This window comes from Haliotis rufescens, unplaced genomic scaffold (genome assembly GCF_023055435.1).
Source record: "Haliotis rufescens isolate VD_foot unplaced genomic scaffold, xgHalRufe1.0.p SCAF_7, whole genome shotgun sequence".
Taxonomy (NCBI): domain Eukaryota; kingdom Metazoa; phylum Mollusca; class Gastropoda; order Lepetellida; family Haliotidae; genus Haliotis; species Haliotis rufescens.
Window position 1 is genome coordinate 57,821,721 of NW_025964361.1, and position 16,619 is coordinate 57,838,339.

The following is a 16,619-nucleotide window of genomic DNA, read 5'->3' on the forward strand; positions in this document are numbered from 1 at the left end:
CGGCGCCTTAGACGACTGGGCCACCCGTGACCCCTATTTTTTAAGTAAGTGATATTAAGTCGCTATAAATATATTTATTACAGTAAATTACGCTTACATGTATGTATTCATTAACACTTATATGAAAAGGCATTACTCATATTACATTTAACTAAAACACATTTAACCTACAAATATAACATAACGTGTGTGATCCTACCATATATCTCAACCTCGCACAAATTGAGGGTCGCTGTGTTGTGTGTGATGGTCAAGTAGCTAGCCCTCCCGTCATAGGTTTCTGGCGTGCCAAAGGGACGCAACTCTGCACAGCTAATCTTACCATGGATAGCCTTTCGTGTGGAACACATTGTGTTATCTGACAATACTCTGTATAACCTTAAACGCCATGTTAATATCACTCATGGGAGTTTATATGGACTAGCTACCCAACACCTCTAGTCTGTGGGGGCGGTCGGGTAGCCTAGCGGTTAAAGCGTTCGCTCGTCACGCCGAAGACCCGGGTTCGATTCCCGACATGGGTACAATGTGTGAAGCCCATTTCTGGTGTCCCCCGCCGTGATATTGCTGGAATATTGCTTATAGCGGCGTAAAATCAAACTCAGTCTAGTCTGTGTGGTATGTACCTACATCGTGACCCTAATGTGACATTAAGTTTGCGAGTGATTTAGTGGGGTTTGATAGTATTTCAGATGTATAACGGTGCTATCTTGAAGTTTGAGGAAACCCCAAAATGTTCAGTCAATCTGTAATCAAGCAGTCAAAGGGCAATATATTACTTGTAAAACAGAGGGGTAAAACAATTTTAACCGTTATTTAGAAATTCGTTTACAGATTTGTAAATATACATGGTTCTTTTTTTATATAATTAACCTATTTTTACTATTTAACAGACATTGGGATATAATATTTGGGTAATTAATGTATTACACAGGTATATATGTGCCCCTCATACTGAATGAACAGTATCACGGCATGTCAGCTTAACATTGTATGTGGGAGGATGGCCCAAACAAAGTGATGCAGGTCTTAGACGTTCACCACTTTATGAAACCCATAAGTCGGGTATGGTGCTGACAAACCTAGAAATATAATCGGGGAGAAACGGGATTCAAACCCACGCTCATAGGTTTCTATCGTGCCCAAGGGACCGCAACTGTGCACAGTGAATTGTGGCGACTTAGACGCCAGGACCACCCAGGAACTAAAGGAAAGTGTATAATATAGGTATAAATTGGAATTCGTTCTCGATAGCGTGAATATTACATAACCTTTATCAACCTGAGAGGAACATCTTGCCAATGAATTCCTAAGTTTCCTTATATTTGTATCAGATAGAAAAGGTATATATCTTTTTATCTGTACCAAAGAACTTATGAAGACACTTTCAGATTTTTGTTCATGTCAAACATTTCCAAAACCACTATTTGTCAAATCAGAACCCAGTTATTCCTTCTATTCATGTCATAGCCATCTATTCACATCATGTTGTAACATTTCTTGGTGTATCTCGATCAAGTCATTTTAAACAGTTTCAACCAGTAGCTAATTGTTTTGAGTTGTATATATGGAAATAGACGAAATGTACCACATTCCCGGTAAACCATTGGGACACGAATCGCCGTGGTCGGCTCAAGCAGTGGCTCTCCAGTTCGAACCTTGTTTTTTTCCAGTGAAGTTCCTATAAACTATTGCTCCTTATATGCAACCATAACATCACATGTCAACGCCAGAGAATAACCAGTCCCGATTATCCGACGAAACAGACTCCACGGGACCAAACAGCGGTGAAAAATATATCATTAATTTACATAAAGAAGTATGTATTTGTGCCTGACGCCGCACAGCACTACTCCTGCCATGCAACGGTGGCGTCTAATCCTTTCTTTTCTGTCTGCACGTAACATTGTATATTTCTAATGTTATTGTAATTCTCCAAAGACAGTGACTATGCTAATATTTTCTAAATCTATTCAATGCTCCTCACCTATCTTTTTTCAACTGTTGACATTCTGTGTAAAAACAAACAGTTTAGTATTTGCTTCTTCCTTCAAATAGTGATGATACCAGGTGTTCGCGAGAACGGGTATGTTGCTGACAAAACTAGAAACATAATCAGGCCGAACAAGGATTCAAACTCACGGTCACATGTTTCCAGCACGCCTAAGGGACGCAACTCTGCACAGCGAACTGCTGCTGCTGTCTTTTAATTGTATTTGTCTGAATATTTCAGTTGGCTGTTGTAGTCAGTTGTCGAAGTCGATATCAGTGTACGTGTAGCATAAAGGTGTTGTGTGTGACGGATATGGGTCGGCTATTACCTTTAAACTGATAATTCGGTACACAACCTAATCCTTATTTTGAAAAAGGCAAATTCGCGGAGAAGACTCAATATTGTCGGGACTATATAATTCGCTGTAATTCACGTTAAACTCAGTATACAACCTAATCCTTATTTTGTGAAATCCAAATTCGCAGAGAAGACTCAATATTGTCGTGACTATATAATTCGCGTTAAACTCGGTATACAACCTAATCCTTATTTTGTGAAATCCAAATTCGCAGAGAAGACTCAATATTGTCGGGACTATATAATTCGCTGTAATTCACGTTAAACTCGGTATACAACCTAATCCTTATTTTGTGAAATCAAAATTCGCAGAGAAGACTCAATATTGTCGTGACTATATAATTCGCTGTAATTCGCGTTAAACGATTTCCATGCATGACAAACAATGATTACAGACAAAACCGGGAAAGTTACACTGCATGGAATGTTAGTAGGGCGAGATAATTGATGCAATGTACAAGGAAAAGTAAACCGCTTAATATTGTTCCTCTATTCAGACTGAATGTGTAATGGTGGTGATATACATCCGTCATCGTATTAGAGCAGTGAGACGTTTCACATAAAAACCGAAAATATTCCACTTCTAAAGGATATATTACTGAGCGCCCCGGGGCAGATCTGTGGATGGAAGATTTCTAAATAACGCTTCCTAATTGTTTTACAATCAAACCAATCTCTCACATATGCCTGCTTATAGGTCATTGTAGTGTTTTCATTTCCCCTTTGTTTTGTGAAATATATGCCCTGTAAATAAGGATGTGTACACCTTTTCCCCAGCTTCATATCGAGGTATTCTCATTATCACAGTAAACAGGGTATAATAAGGAAAAGAGAGCAGTTCCTGTAACATCCTTGTCAAAAGTGTCCAATCGACAGCTCGTAGCCACAACTGTAATCTTCAAGCCTGTTGTTTCAAATAACTAAAATCATTGTTATAATTGACACAGTATACTAGTATTGATAATAGTATGTATTTTGATGCAAGGCTTGTATGTAATGAGACTGGAAACAGAGTAAAATATAGGCGGAATGTGGTGAATTTCATATCACTATTGCTCTCGCACAGGGATAGCTGTATGTATGAAATATGGGAATTTCCGTCATAAACTAGGCACTTGGTTAATTCATACCTATAAGTACGACAATCGTGCCTCCAATGCAGCTTTATAAAACGGGGTCAAGGCTGTCATCGACATTCTACATGGATATTCTCTCATCTGCGTGAATCTTTCAATGATTTTAATATTGTTTATATTGTACTTGTGTGTTTTCCATCATGACAGGAGGCGGTTGGGTAGCCTTGTGGTTAAAGCGTTCGCTCGTCACGCCGAAGACCCGGGTTCGATTCCCGACATGGGTACAATGTGTGAAGCCCATTTCTGGTGTCCCCCGCCGTGATATTGCTGGAATATTGCTAAAAGCGGCGTAAAACCGTATACTCACTCACTCACTCACCCACTCATCATGACAGACAGTACATTTGTGACACGAGATAAAATATCGTCAGTGTTTACCTTTAAGGCGTGGCAGGGCTACCGTTTCCCTAATGGACCGGAAACAAACTACATAAGCTTGAAGTCCATGTCCTGAACCAGTGGGTTTACATGGTGCGTGTTCAGTCCTCCGTGGGTCGTATTTATTTACATTTTTCAGCATCGTCTCTAAAAATACAAGACCTATGAATTGAAATTTTGTATGACGTCCCTAAAACGTGCTCCAATGGGCACCAATTGTGCTCCCCTTCTTGGTGATCTAATTCGTTATGCATATGAGTCGGATTTTCTACTCGGACAAACTCAAAACAAGGTAATTTGGCCAAGAAGTAACTTAAGCTTCAGTTATATCAATGATCAGACATAGCTCAAATAGCCAATTCCCTTCAAATGATTTACCCACCTGAACTAGAAATACAGGAGACCAGTGAGACCGCCTCATCTGTTTCATATATAGATCTATGCATAAAACGAGAGTATCAAAACACTCTCCGCAAGACTATGTGACAAGAGAGATGATTCCAATAATCTTTCCCATTATTCCTGCAGCTCCAGCTCTTGGTGTGTACATTTCACAACCTTTGTGCTACAATGGAGCATACTCCTGGTACAATGGAGCATGCTCGAAGCATGCTCGACTCTTGCTCAGAAGTTGTTTGATCAAGGTTACAACATTCAAGGCCTACGTCAAGCTTTCAAAACGCTTTATGGTACACAATTGGAGTACATTTCCAATGTTGACAAGAATGAGATGCAATTCCCTTTTTTTACTTGTACCTTACGTTTCCCTGTTCTTTTTTCAGGTGAACAATTGACCTTTGCATGTGTTTGTGATGGGTGCCACTGGTGAGACAGGATAAGCTCACCTTTGCGCGAACACCTGGTATCATCGCTATTTGATTGTGATTCCTTAACACATGCTCATGATATTGTCGCATTCGTACAATCAACCTTTGGCAGAGATTTCATGTGAATATCGAAAAGGGTTTGTCTCTTTTATTCACAAAATTCTGATCCGATTTTAAACATGGCTGCCATTGTTATCATTTTGAATTTGTCCTTTTTGCCATTTAATCAGTTATTTATGCATGTGATGTATGCATGCTTTTGAAAAACCTGATACGCTCAAGTGTGTAGTAGACGAAATAACAAATAACATGTTTTCAACCTTTTCGATTTTCCACCTTTGGCTTTACGAAGCTTACACTTGCATGGATAAGATGGTTTTGCTGTAAATAATCCGTACGCGTCACAACTTCCTGGCGGAATGGAGGAAGTTATCACAGATCCCACAGACATTTCTACAACTTCACGTAAATATGTGAACCTACAGTTCACAACGCATTATGTAACTATTTATATATTGATAGTAGATATTTAACATAAAAAAATATTAAATGTATGGCTAGAGACTGAATTGAAACTGTGTGATTGAATGAAGAAAAGCTGACTTTAACTTTCTTTCAGAATAGAAATGTCAGATGTTACGTCAATATTACGTACATGCTTTATTTGGATTACGTTCTGTGTTCCTCGTGGATCTTGCGATAGACATTATTTGCGTCCATTCAAATTTGTATGCGTATTGGACGCACTTTTTGTCGACAAACCCTTCTTAGGGTAGTATGCCTCACCAGTTTCAGTCTCTGTAATGCTTTTGACGTGTAAAATAGTGAGTGAGTGAGTATGGTTTTACACCGCTTTTAGCAATATTCCAGTAATATCACGGGGGACACCAGAAATGGTCTTCACACATTGTACCCCTGTCGGGAATCGAACCCGGGTCTTTGGCGTGACGAGCGAACGCTTTAACCACTAGGCTACCAGACCGTCCCCCGTGTAAAATAACAGGGAAATCCGATACATCACATCTCTGCTGGGATAGCGAGGAAATCATTCATCCCTGTTTAACTACCGCCTCCTTGTATCACAGTTCAACTGAATTGATAATATGTTTTGTAAGGCCTGCCGGGTTATACCACGTCCTTGTTGTCCAATATGGCGGGTGTGAGGACACTGTTAGTATGGATAGTTGTGGCAGAGTGTTGGATACAGCTCATAAAAGGTGAGTTGATAGTTTAACCAGGTACTTAATGATAAGGATATCAACACAAACAGTACACAGTAATCGTATCTGGATAAATAAAGGCGTTATTAACGGTTTGATTGGCATTATTACCTCACTCGCTGAGATTATCTGTTGTTGATAACTACCATGCATGTTGAGTCAACACGGTGTTCATATCCTGGTAAATAAACTAATGCTTTGGCCCCTTTACTGGATAAACACTTTCTCTATCTGGGTACATAAAGCCGTTATAACCTCAACTCCTGGCTGCCTTCTGGGTTATATCACGACCTTGTTGTCCAATATGGCTGATGTGAGGGTACTGCATGTATGGACGGTTGTGGTAGAGAGTTGGATACTGTTTAATGATACGTGAATAAGAAAAGGAAAACGTACAACTAAATAAAGGGTATGGATACCAACTTCTGGTTTATTGCATACAGCGACGTTTTGATGTAGATTCCTACATCCGTACCAAGCTGGAGTGCCTACAACCAAGTGATTGCAGGTATATATACTTGCTATACAACAACAGGTAATAGATAGCAAGTAACCGAAGAACACTGACAACAAATAGCACATAGGTTATGAACACAGGGGTAGTGAAGGGTATGTACAGTCAGGATAAGGATTAAAAGTACAAAAAAGTTGACAAGCTGACTGGATACTAATTAAAAAAAGGCGATATGTTATACTCTTGATCTCTGTTGATCAAAGGTTTATGACAGCAGATTACTTTAGCTTCTGAGTGTTTTCTTTTTGTGAATATCTGATGTTTGGTTGAGAGGATTTGGACTTTGTCAAACTGAACTTGATGGCCAGGGAGTATTTGCTGGTGATCTGAGAGCTTTGATTTGCACTCTGCTTTGGCTGTTGAAGTCTTATGTTCTTTGATGCGGGTATCTACTGGGCGGGAGGTTTCAGTATACGAGTCACCACAGTCACAATTAATTTGATTGATCACTCCTTTGGGAGGCTGTTTGTTGGTGGGAGGGTTGCGGCCATTAGGTTGGAGGATGGTACTGAGGGATTGTGAGGCAGTGAAGATGATATCGATGACGGTTTGGCGCTTAAGTAATCTACTGATTTGATGGATGAGAAGTCTTGCCAAATGGACGCAGGAGTGTTCCCGAAGGAGCGGATTCAATTTCTGATCTGGTCGGTTTGGATTAGATATTTCTGATATATCACTTTTCAAAATGTCCCCACACTCTTCAGCATCAAAAGCCTATGTTTGATCACACTTCCTCGTGAGTGAATGGATATGGATTTTGTCGTATAGCAGTAGTTTTGCTGGGTGCGGCTTCAGACAACAAACAAACGATTGCTTGAATGGCAGGTAGAAAAGAGTATGAGTTCCCTTATCGTGAAAACCTCATGTCATAACTCATCCATTCATATTATCTTCACCACGATTATGCTTTTTACGCCCAATTGAATGTGTTTCGGCGGTTAATAGAGATTGATTATTCTCTGGCTTTGACGTTTGAATTACACCGTCAGCATAGCGTATCTAGCTAGACCTCAATAGACAACAGATTCCGTTACTGATCCTGTTTGTCTGTTTAATATTTACATCCACACAAATATGCTTTTATGTTTTATCTTTTATTTTTTCATATTTTACATAAATTGGTGAAATATCGCATATGTTAGTGTGTGTTTATGACTATATGGGGACCTGGGTAAGAATAAATCCACAGCACTCTGTTGCTCAGTGTAAGAGTCGACTTGGAGTCAGGTTCTCGATCCCGACGAATCTCAATTATCAACATTTGGTAGGTCTGTTCAAGACTCGATTATTTACCAGTCATTGTGGTATAGTTGTAATAATGCTGATTGTGGTGTAAACAAAGAACAAACCGAATCTGTATGACTAAACTCAGAACACACTAAAAAAAACATGGGGCAGGGGGTTATCACTGTACAACTAATAATTATTATCATTCATTCATTTATTCATTCATTATTGTTTTTTTAGCGTTGTTTCACTTAGTGTAACCTTTTGTCTTGAGAATGGTGCGCAGTCTTTTAAAGAATAAGGTTGGGTAGATATAGATACACACTTACAATGAGTTTTGATGTACATGTATATCCCCAACGCAAAGGATTCACTCACATACGCACACCAAAGACACACACAGACACACACGTACATATATATGTAACGTGCTCACATATACATACCTACCGTGAGCACGTCAGACTGGGAATACCATGTCAACAATTCCTTAACTGAAGTTCGCAAGCATTACACTATTCTATTCTAAAGGTGCTCCCACACAATTCAACTCCTACAACATACGTTTGTAGTTGAACAAAGACATCATATATTTATTTACAATACTGAGCGTAGCATGTTGGTATATTGTCGGATCCATTATTTTACACGGAACAGTTTGACGAGTCACCGTTTGAAGGTTCTGCGAACTTGCTTTCGAAAGCAATAGGTTGACATTTCATAGTCAAACTGCAACAACCATGGTAGCACCTTTAGAATACAGTACCACAACTTCTCGCGAGGACGATCTCTGCCGTAGGTCACATGTCTCAAGACAAGCAACCAGTTTTAGTGAGAATCCGTCGGACGCAAACCCGCGACCTTCGGATTGTTAGCCTGACAGCTAACCGACTGAGCTACGCCCACACTGTTAAATTTACCTAGTCATGCCTATGACGTTACGGAACTGAACGAAAAGGGTTGAATAGGTGACGGACTCTTACCAAGGTTACGGGTAGGCATGGTGTCTCGTGACTTTAGTATACGGACACTTACGAATGATCCCGATGCCATTTGGCACACTCGTCCCATTCCATAATCTACAAACGGTGACTCGTCAAACTGTTCCGTGTAAAATGGATCCGACAATATACCAACATGCTACGCTCAGTATTTTAAATAAACATATGATGTCTTTGTTCAACTACAAACGTATGTTGTAGGAGTTGAATTGTGTGTATTTAGATTGAAGCTCCAGATTGTTAATCAGACGGCCAGTGACAACTCGACATTCGGAGGACATTTCTAAATTTGACACAACAGTGACGAAAAATATGTCGGATGCAATTTACTATTTTGTCTTAATACGAGGACTGGTAAAAAGGTTCAAAGCCTGACTAACTTTCAACGATGGGCCATTACAAAGTGAACTAGTCAATGTAGTACATTGTTTGAGTAGTTCATTGCAAGTGTATTAAGTCTGTTGAGGCCGTTTGTATATTAGTGACAGACAGTTTAAAGTGCCCTGAGGTACACAGAAATGGAAAAGAACGAGTACCTAGAAGTCATCTAGGTTTTTAAGAATAGTTCTCCCCAAGAAATTCTCCCCGTGACCGCATGTCACGAGTGTATGGGGATAGGTGCCCTAGTTATTCCACTGTTTAACGTCTTGCAGCTATGTTAAAGGCTGTGAGAACAAGTCTTGCTGATGACCCTAGCTTGGACGTCCCTCAACTTCCTTCCACCAATGAAGATAGAAAAACTTATCCTGTCAGATAGACGTATTGCCATTGCGGCACTTGAGGAATACACAGGTCCATGGAACCATTTAAACTATTAATAATGAATATTTACAGATGAATAGGCTCGATGGGTGCCAAAGTTTCCAAAAAACTGACATAGCCAGAGAAAGGTTTGAGCTAATTGAGGAGGATTTCGTCAAATTTCGTGATCTACCATTATGATCCCGAGTTCAAAGGTCAATCCGTGGAATGGCACCATTCCACTTCTCCGGCACCAAAGAAACGCAAGTCTTCAAGATCAGTGCGTTATCGTCTGTAATATTTTATCAAAGAAAAAACGGCGAAGAAACTGACTGCTGGAGTTTCACTATTTCATGACAATACCTTTTCTGACACCTCTCGACTTGCAAAGGCTGCTGTGCTACAATGTGGCTTACTCACCCTTAATACTCGCAAGACCTGGCACCTTCGTGGGCAGCGCTATGACGACAACGATGACCTCAAAGCTGCCGTGAATGGGTTTTTCAGGGTGGCTTCAGGAAACTTCTTCCTGACTATAATTGAGTGAGTGAGTATGGTTTTACGCCGATTTTAGCAATATTCCAGCAATATCACGGCGGGGGACACCAGAAATGGGCTTCACACATTGTACCCATGTCGGGAACCGAACCTGGGTCTTCGGCGTGACGAGCGAACGCTTTAACCACTAGGCTACCCGACCGCCCCCCTGACTATAATTGAAAGGCTTCACTATCGATATGAGAATTGTATTGAAAAGCAGGGAGATTATGTCGAAAATAAAATTTAAAAAACTTTCACAATTGTTGGTTTTGTTTGTAAGGCTGGAAATTTTTTGTACCTCGTACCACTTAACCACTTGATCCCGTGTTTTTTCCGGTGAACAAATGTGTTTGTGCCACCGGTGATGCAGGATACCCTCACCTCTGCACAACACCTGGTATAATCACCTGATTGTGATTCATAAACATATGCTAAGTTTGTGACTTTATTTGAGCATTTGTTAAACATACAATTCATAACCATTGATTTTCCATTTTATTCAAGCGAACCTTTATATATTTCCAAAAGTAAGAAACTATTTCGACAACCAAATCATCCTCCTAAATATACCTGCTTGATTGTTAAGGTATGTACTTGAACTACCACTTTTATGATGATCATGCCTTTATGCCTTTCTCAGGGTCCTGTCCAGCAGGGAAATTTGGAGACCTGTGTAGCTACTTTTGTCACTGTGGAAACGACTGTAACCGGACAACTGGGGTTTGTAGCAAGGTCTGTGATAAAGGCTGGGTGGGAGGACATGGAAAAACCTGTCAAAAAGGTATAGTGTTACAAATACATTTGATAAGCATGCGTTATTGAACTGGAAAATAATAAAGACAAATGATTAAAAGATTAGGCACATTATTTCAAAAACAGTGTTCAGCAGTTTCTCAGTAATAGTTCACCTCCATGCATGCCAGGACAGCGACAGTTTGACCATAGATCAAACATACCCAACGTGGCTAGGGGTTATGGAACGGTATTATTTACACGATATAACGTAGTACTGAGTTGAATAATGATAAATGGCATATTCAGACAACAACAAGCCGACAAAGAGCCTGTGGGTGCCTAGTGATGAACAAGCTAGTCGGCTCGTCTTGGCGACGGCCGGATCCAAATCACCACATCAGTCAGATGTGTAAAGCTGTGTTGGACAACACATTATTAGCGATCGTATTCGTGTCAAAATATCAAAACACAATTAATTGCAACCAACATAAAAAAACAGGGAAGACTACGGGTAATTCAACTTTAATTTCCAACTAGTGATATTGTGTGTAGATTGCACATGTCATTCTCGACACTGACCTTCTTCGTAAACATCACTAACAAACAGTGTCAAGTAATTTATACCTGAATATATGCATGTGTCCCATATAATCCCGATAACGCATATCACAGTTGTATTTCTCAAAGGATTTATAATTATTGTATGAAGTATGAACATCGAACAAACATTGTCTTTATTATGCATAACATGGGCCTACAACAGAAAGATTCTTCTCCTTCTGGACAGTATCAACCATTCTGGTAAGGTCTAGTCTTTGTATGACATGTCTTTGAAAAAATATTGAAACAGGAAACATCGTGAAAGGAAAATCAGCAACATCTCCTTCTGGAGTGTGGGATGCTGCATGGACTCCAGACAAAGCTGTAGATGGCAACCGGGACCAGGATGTGCTCAACTCCTGCTTCCACTCTCTTTGGAATCAGACTCATGACAGCAACACCGTTCCACTATATAACAAATATAAGAAATAGGTTAAATTGAGAAGTGTTTGCTCTTTTCATGCAGAAAACGTGGCCTACAATAAAAACGCAACGACTCCTTCTGGACTGTACCACCATGACCCACCCTGGTCTGCAGACAAAGCTGTAGATGGGAACCGGGACCAGGATGTATTCCACAACTCCTGTTTCCACGCTGGTCGGTATCCGAGTGTGTGGAAAGTGGACCTGGGACAGCCGTACAAGATACATGACGTCAGGATATACAACCGGGCAAAATGTATGTGTACGAGACAAAAGGCTGCACTCATTTCTTAACAATGGGGTCGCATGGTTAGTCTAGTGGTTTGATCTTCACGCCGAAAGATCCAGGTTCGATTCCCCGCATGGGTACAATGTGTGAAGCCCATATCTGGTGCCCCCGCCGTGATATTGCTGGAATATTGCTAAAAACTGCGTAAAACTATATTCACTCACCCATATAACAATACAATAATATTTATATTACCACATGTCATTAAAATATTTAGGAAGCAAACAAAACAGTCTTTCAAAGCTAACAAGCTGCTCATTGTCTTTTCAATGGAGCTTTGACTGGTAAAGATTAGTATTTGGTTCATCGAATACAAACTATGAATTGGCGTTACAGAATGTGACAAATCTTTCCATTGACGGATGAATAGGTGGAAATGATTCGTCAAGTATCAATTATTCCATGCACACCGATGAATGAATCCGTTATTTGGCATGTGTAATAACGCGAGTTCTCCTCGGAAAGGATGTTCATTCAACGCATTTGTTCTCCTGAAACCAATGGTATTGCAACATGTTTTATTTTAATAATATATGGTGAACATACGTATTCCGATACAGGCCATGTGATGTATATAGAGAGCTCTAAAGTTCATAGAACTTGTTACATGATTTATTTGATACAATATGCAAGGATAAATCTTGATGCAATGTAAAGTGGATATTAAGGCAACTTCAACTAAAGTGAAACATCGCCGTTGACACGTATAAGTGATCAAAATAAGGCTTGAAAAAACCCATATATCCTCCATCTCATACCTATCTTTAAAATGATCATACATCGATCACGATTTTAGATATTTTGAGAATCCGAACCGCTGCTCTATCTGTGAGTAACACAAGAAGCACCACGTCCATCGTCCCCTGCTACACCTTCCCCTCCAACACTACAAAAGGCAACTCTGTCTACGACGTGACCTGTGATGCGATTGGACAATACGTCACCATCAAACACGGAACAGAGACACTAAATCTGTGCGAGGTGGAGATCTATGGTATGGGTTTATTGGTTTGACTTTATTCAGCTTACAACACATGTATGACGTCACTCGTCCGTGTAAAAAATCATTATTTGTTTCAGTTGTTTGCCAATTATTCCTGACTACGATATATTGACAAAAACATTTCTGCTTCGGTGACTTATGACAGTAGGTTTTGTAATTGGGTATTAAATATTATAAACAGTTGCATAATCATTCAAGGTTAACAAAATAGTGTGTATCATTAACACAACCAATAACGAGATCAATGTTAAAGTGATTAACCATTTGGTGCAAAAAACAAATAATTCCTACTGATTCCTATAACCAGAGTCAGCACATTCTCAAAACTTTACAAGTGTGCACCATGTCCACGCACACCGTATTATACTCACACCGTATGAATACAGAGTTTCCGGTTTATTATTCAAATATATCTCTACAAAATAATGTTTTGTCCATGATTTATGGTTGAGATGTATTTCAAGTTTGAGTAAATGGGGATGTTTTAAGTTAGACACCATACTCGTATCTGGCAGCTCCAGAAACATTCTTACTCAGGGACCGACAGTTACTTGTATGTTCGTCATAACATTATGACAACTGTCAGGTGCATTGAGCTCATTATATTTTCTTATAAAAGACACTGCTTATAACATGCATCCATAACTGTATTTTTGAGTGAGTGTTCTTGGTGTCCTGGAGGTCATGGTGCCGAAACCCGCTATGCAGAATTCCCCTTTGGTATATGGTAATGCTTGTTGTTTTGACAAATGACTTAACATGTTTCACCAATACTGACCCGTTTTCTGGAGGAAATGCCCATTTCACAGCGAATCATAAAAGTTCAGTAGAGTGAAGTTAAAACTGCATTTGACAAGCTCAGTATATATATTTGTATTTTCATGTTTGGAAAAGTATATTATTGCCCTTGGTTTAAAAATCTGGAAAATAAAGGAACCCAACTCGAGGGGATGCAAAAGATGAGGACGGGACTAAAAACATAACGTTCACACTTATTCAACGCCAGTCAACCAGAAGCTTTTACTGCTGTGACACCGAGTTCCCTGAGACTCTTGTGTGATAGATGAAGCCAACATAAATTAAGAAAAAATATTTGCGTGTAATACATCTTTGCCACCACATGTAATACACCATTTGAAGGTCTAATCCTACTTTTCATAGATATGAAAGATAAGTTTATCACATAATTTAAATAATGCATTAATGAAGTTCATTGTAAATAGAAAATTGTAAGCTTACACATTTATAACGTGCAGATTATGGACCAAGGAAGCGAAAATTTAACGATTTGCAGCAAATATAAGATTTCATAAAATCCACTTACCCATTTCGTTTTTATTTTCATTGTTTACGTAATCGGTAATATATTTAAAAAGAATTATAAATCGTATCTGTACAGTATCACCCTTGTCCCGATAACAGCGGCTGTCCGCTCAGTAACATCAAGAAATACCTCCGTTTTCACAGCTTCCTATGAATAACACGTCCGTCGAAGACTGCCATGTGACACATCATTAGAAAGCTTATTTTTGTCATCCATTCGATAGTAGCCTCACCCGGAGTCTTTTCGTTACTGTAACCTGCGATTTGATGGATAAACTTTTGTTTCTAATGATGCTTTCTTGCCGAAATCGTGATTGGTCAAATTTGAGCACGTGACCCAAGGCGGCCAATAAAATTACAGCAATGTATGAATTTCAGATTTTGACGAATGTTATTTGTTAAATCGTGTCATTCTGAACGTTTTAAGCAGGGAATCGCGCTATATAATAAAAATATTGAATTTCATCGATGTATCGTTCTAAGTTACGACATGTGACAAAGATTTTTTATGCATATATTTTGGCATTGAACATCGTGAGCCCAAAAATCGAGGCGACGAAAGCCGAGATGTCATTTGACTTATATTACACGCGATCGCGGGAGAAGATGAAATTAATAACTTAGATGTAAGTTTGACAACTTTTAGATATATTTTATATGTAATATATGTAATATGTATATATGTATGTATACCTTTGTATAGTTTATTTAAAGATATGTTTGACACGTCTTTATTTTGTTCTTTGACATGTGCGATGTGGACCCGTTATAGAAGTGTGTGTCCAAGAAAATTATTTTCAATAACATTGTGGAAAATAGTGAATAATTGTTTAACTTATCAATAAAAAATATTAATTGAAATGGAATACGTATTTCAAACAGTGAAATGTGAGAGATTTAATAAATGAATGAAATGACAGGTTAGTTCATAAAATCCTATACTATTTTGGCGTGACTACGGCATGGGCATTCCATCGGCCTACGGGGTCTGGAGCCTCGAGGCTTCTTGGCCGGTGTACCTGCTTACTGTGTTGAAAGATTTAAAGCTGACATCTTGCGGTGTGACTCACTCCAAATTTGTACTTCCAATCCGTGGTGCAAACACGAATTTCTGTATTTCTTTGTAGCAAGTAATATTAATGTTTTACATGTACGCGAGGAAGCGGAATGAACTCTTTACTTTTATTTTCTATTTTTAGTCTGCAGTCAAGGAACTTTTGGCGCAGATTGTAACAATTTCTGTCATTGTTCTGTTGGACCCTGTGACCGAGTCAGTGGATTTTGTACTGGTAACTGTAGACCAGGGTGGCAGGGACAAAGCTGTTCTGTTGGTAAGGAAATAGTATAACTACTGTTGACATGCAACAATACTTTATGAGAATACGATTTGATACATCCTTGAATGAAAATAAACTTTTATCCCATGCTAGGTATTAATCTTAATATTTTATCAAGCCAAATAAGAAACGAATTCCTATGCCTTTCTTTATAAGGTTCTACCCGTGAAGATCCGGGGTAGCATAGATTTTCAGCAACCCATGCTTGCCGACTAACGGGATCGGGTGGTCAGGGTCGCGGACTTGGTTTACGCATGTCATCGAACCCAATTGCATGGATCAATGTTCATGATGTCAATCACTGGATTTTCTGGTCCAGACTCGATCATTTACAGACCGCCGTCATATAGCTAGAAAATTTGCTGAGTGCGGCGTAAAACAACAAACCAAACCAAAACGTTATAAGGTTCAAAGCTATTTTCCCCTTTACGCCAAATTTTAATCTGTTTCAGCGGATGATCTAGACTGGTTATTCTTTTGCACTGACAATCTATATTTCACAGAGTGTGATCGGGACCATTACGGAGTCAACTGTGACGAGACGTGTGGGAACAGGAAATGTGCTGCTGATACACCGTCACAGATTGACTTAAAACTAGTTGTAGAACACTAAACAATTCTGAGTATTAAGGTACGACAAAATATAAAAATGGGGCTATAGATCGCCAGCAACAAGGGTAAGATCACCATACTGGGGACCAAGGGGACTTACGGTACCTCTGCTACCTGCATGGTTCCCCAGCAGGATTTACACTTCCCCGAGTTACTGGTGATTATTGCGAGTTTAGCCAGATATTAAAAGTTAACAAATATTCTGCAGTTAAAATAGAGGTAGATATAAATATACTTTGAAAGAGGTGGTCTTACATACCCTCTCAGGGGGACAATAATTTTACGCTGCTTCAACCCCCGTCGAGGGTATAGCCACGAACAGTCTCAGATACTAATTATACACTACCGATTTATAAAATACAT

The 16,619-nt window shown here is 39.3% G+C and overlaps 1 protein-coding gene across 1 annotated transcript; it reads left to right on the top strand.

Moving 5' to 3' along the window:
• Positions 1 to 5,795: 5,795 nt before the first annotated feature.
• LOC124147573 (multiple epidermal growth factor-like domains protein 10) lies at positions 5,796 to 16,287 on the top strand. The gene is made up of 6 exons (XM_048387512.1): positions 5,796 to 5,908; positions 10,575 to 10,715; positions 11,736 to 11,948; positions 12,778 to 12,975; positions 15,507 to 15,638; positions 16,148 to 16,287. The coding sequence occupies exons 1-6, from the start codon at positions 5,842 to 5,844 to the stop codon at positions 16,255 to 16,257; spliced, it is 861 nt and encodes a 286-aa protein (XP_048243469.1). The 5' UTR covers positions 5,796 to 5,841; the 3' UTR covers positions 16,258 to 16,287.
• The last annotated feature ends 332 nt before the right edge of the window (positions 16,288 to 16,619 follow it).

Excerpts from the sequence above, each read along its gene's own strand:
- LOC124147573 (XM_048387512.1), top strand. The coding sequence starts at position 5,842 with ATGGCGGGTGTGAGGACACTGTTAGTATGGATAGTTGTGGCAGAGTGT. Across the intron at positions 12,976-15,506 it reads GTGCGAGGTGGAGATCTATG|TCTGCAGTCAAGGAACTTTT; the intron begins GTATGGGTTTAT and ends TTCTATTTTTAG. Across the intron at positions 15,639-16,147 it reads GGGACAAAGCTGTTCTGTTG|AGTGTGATCGGGACCATTAC; the intron begins GTAAGGAAATAG and ends TATATTTCACAG.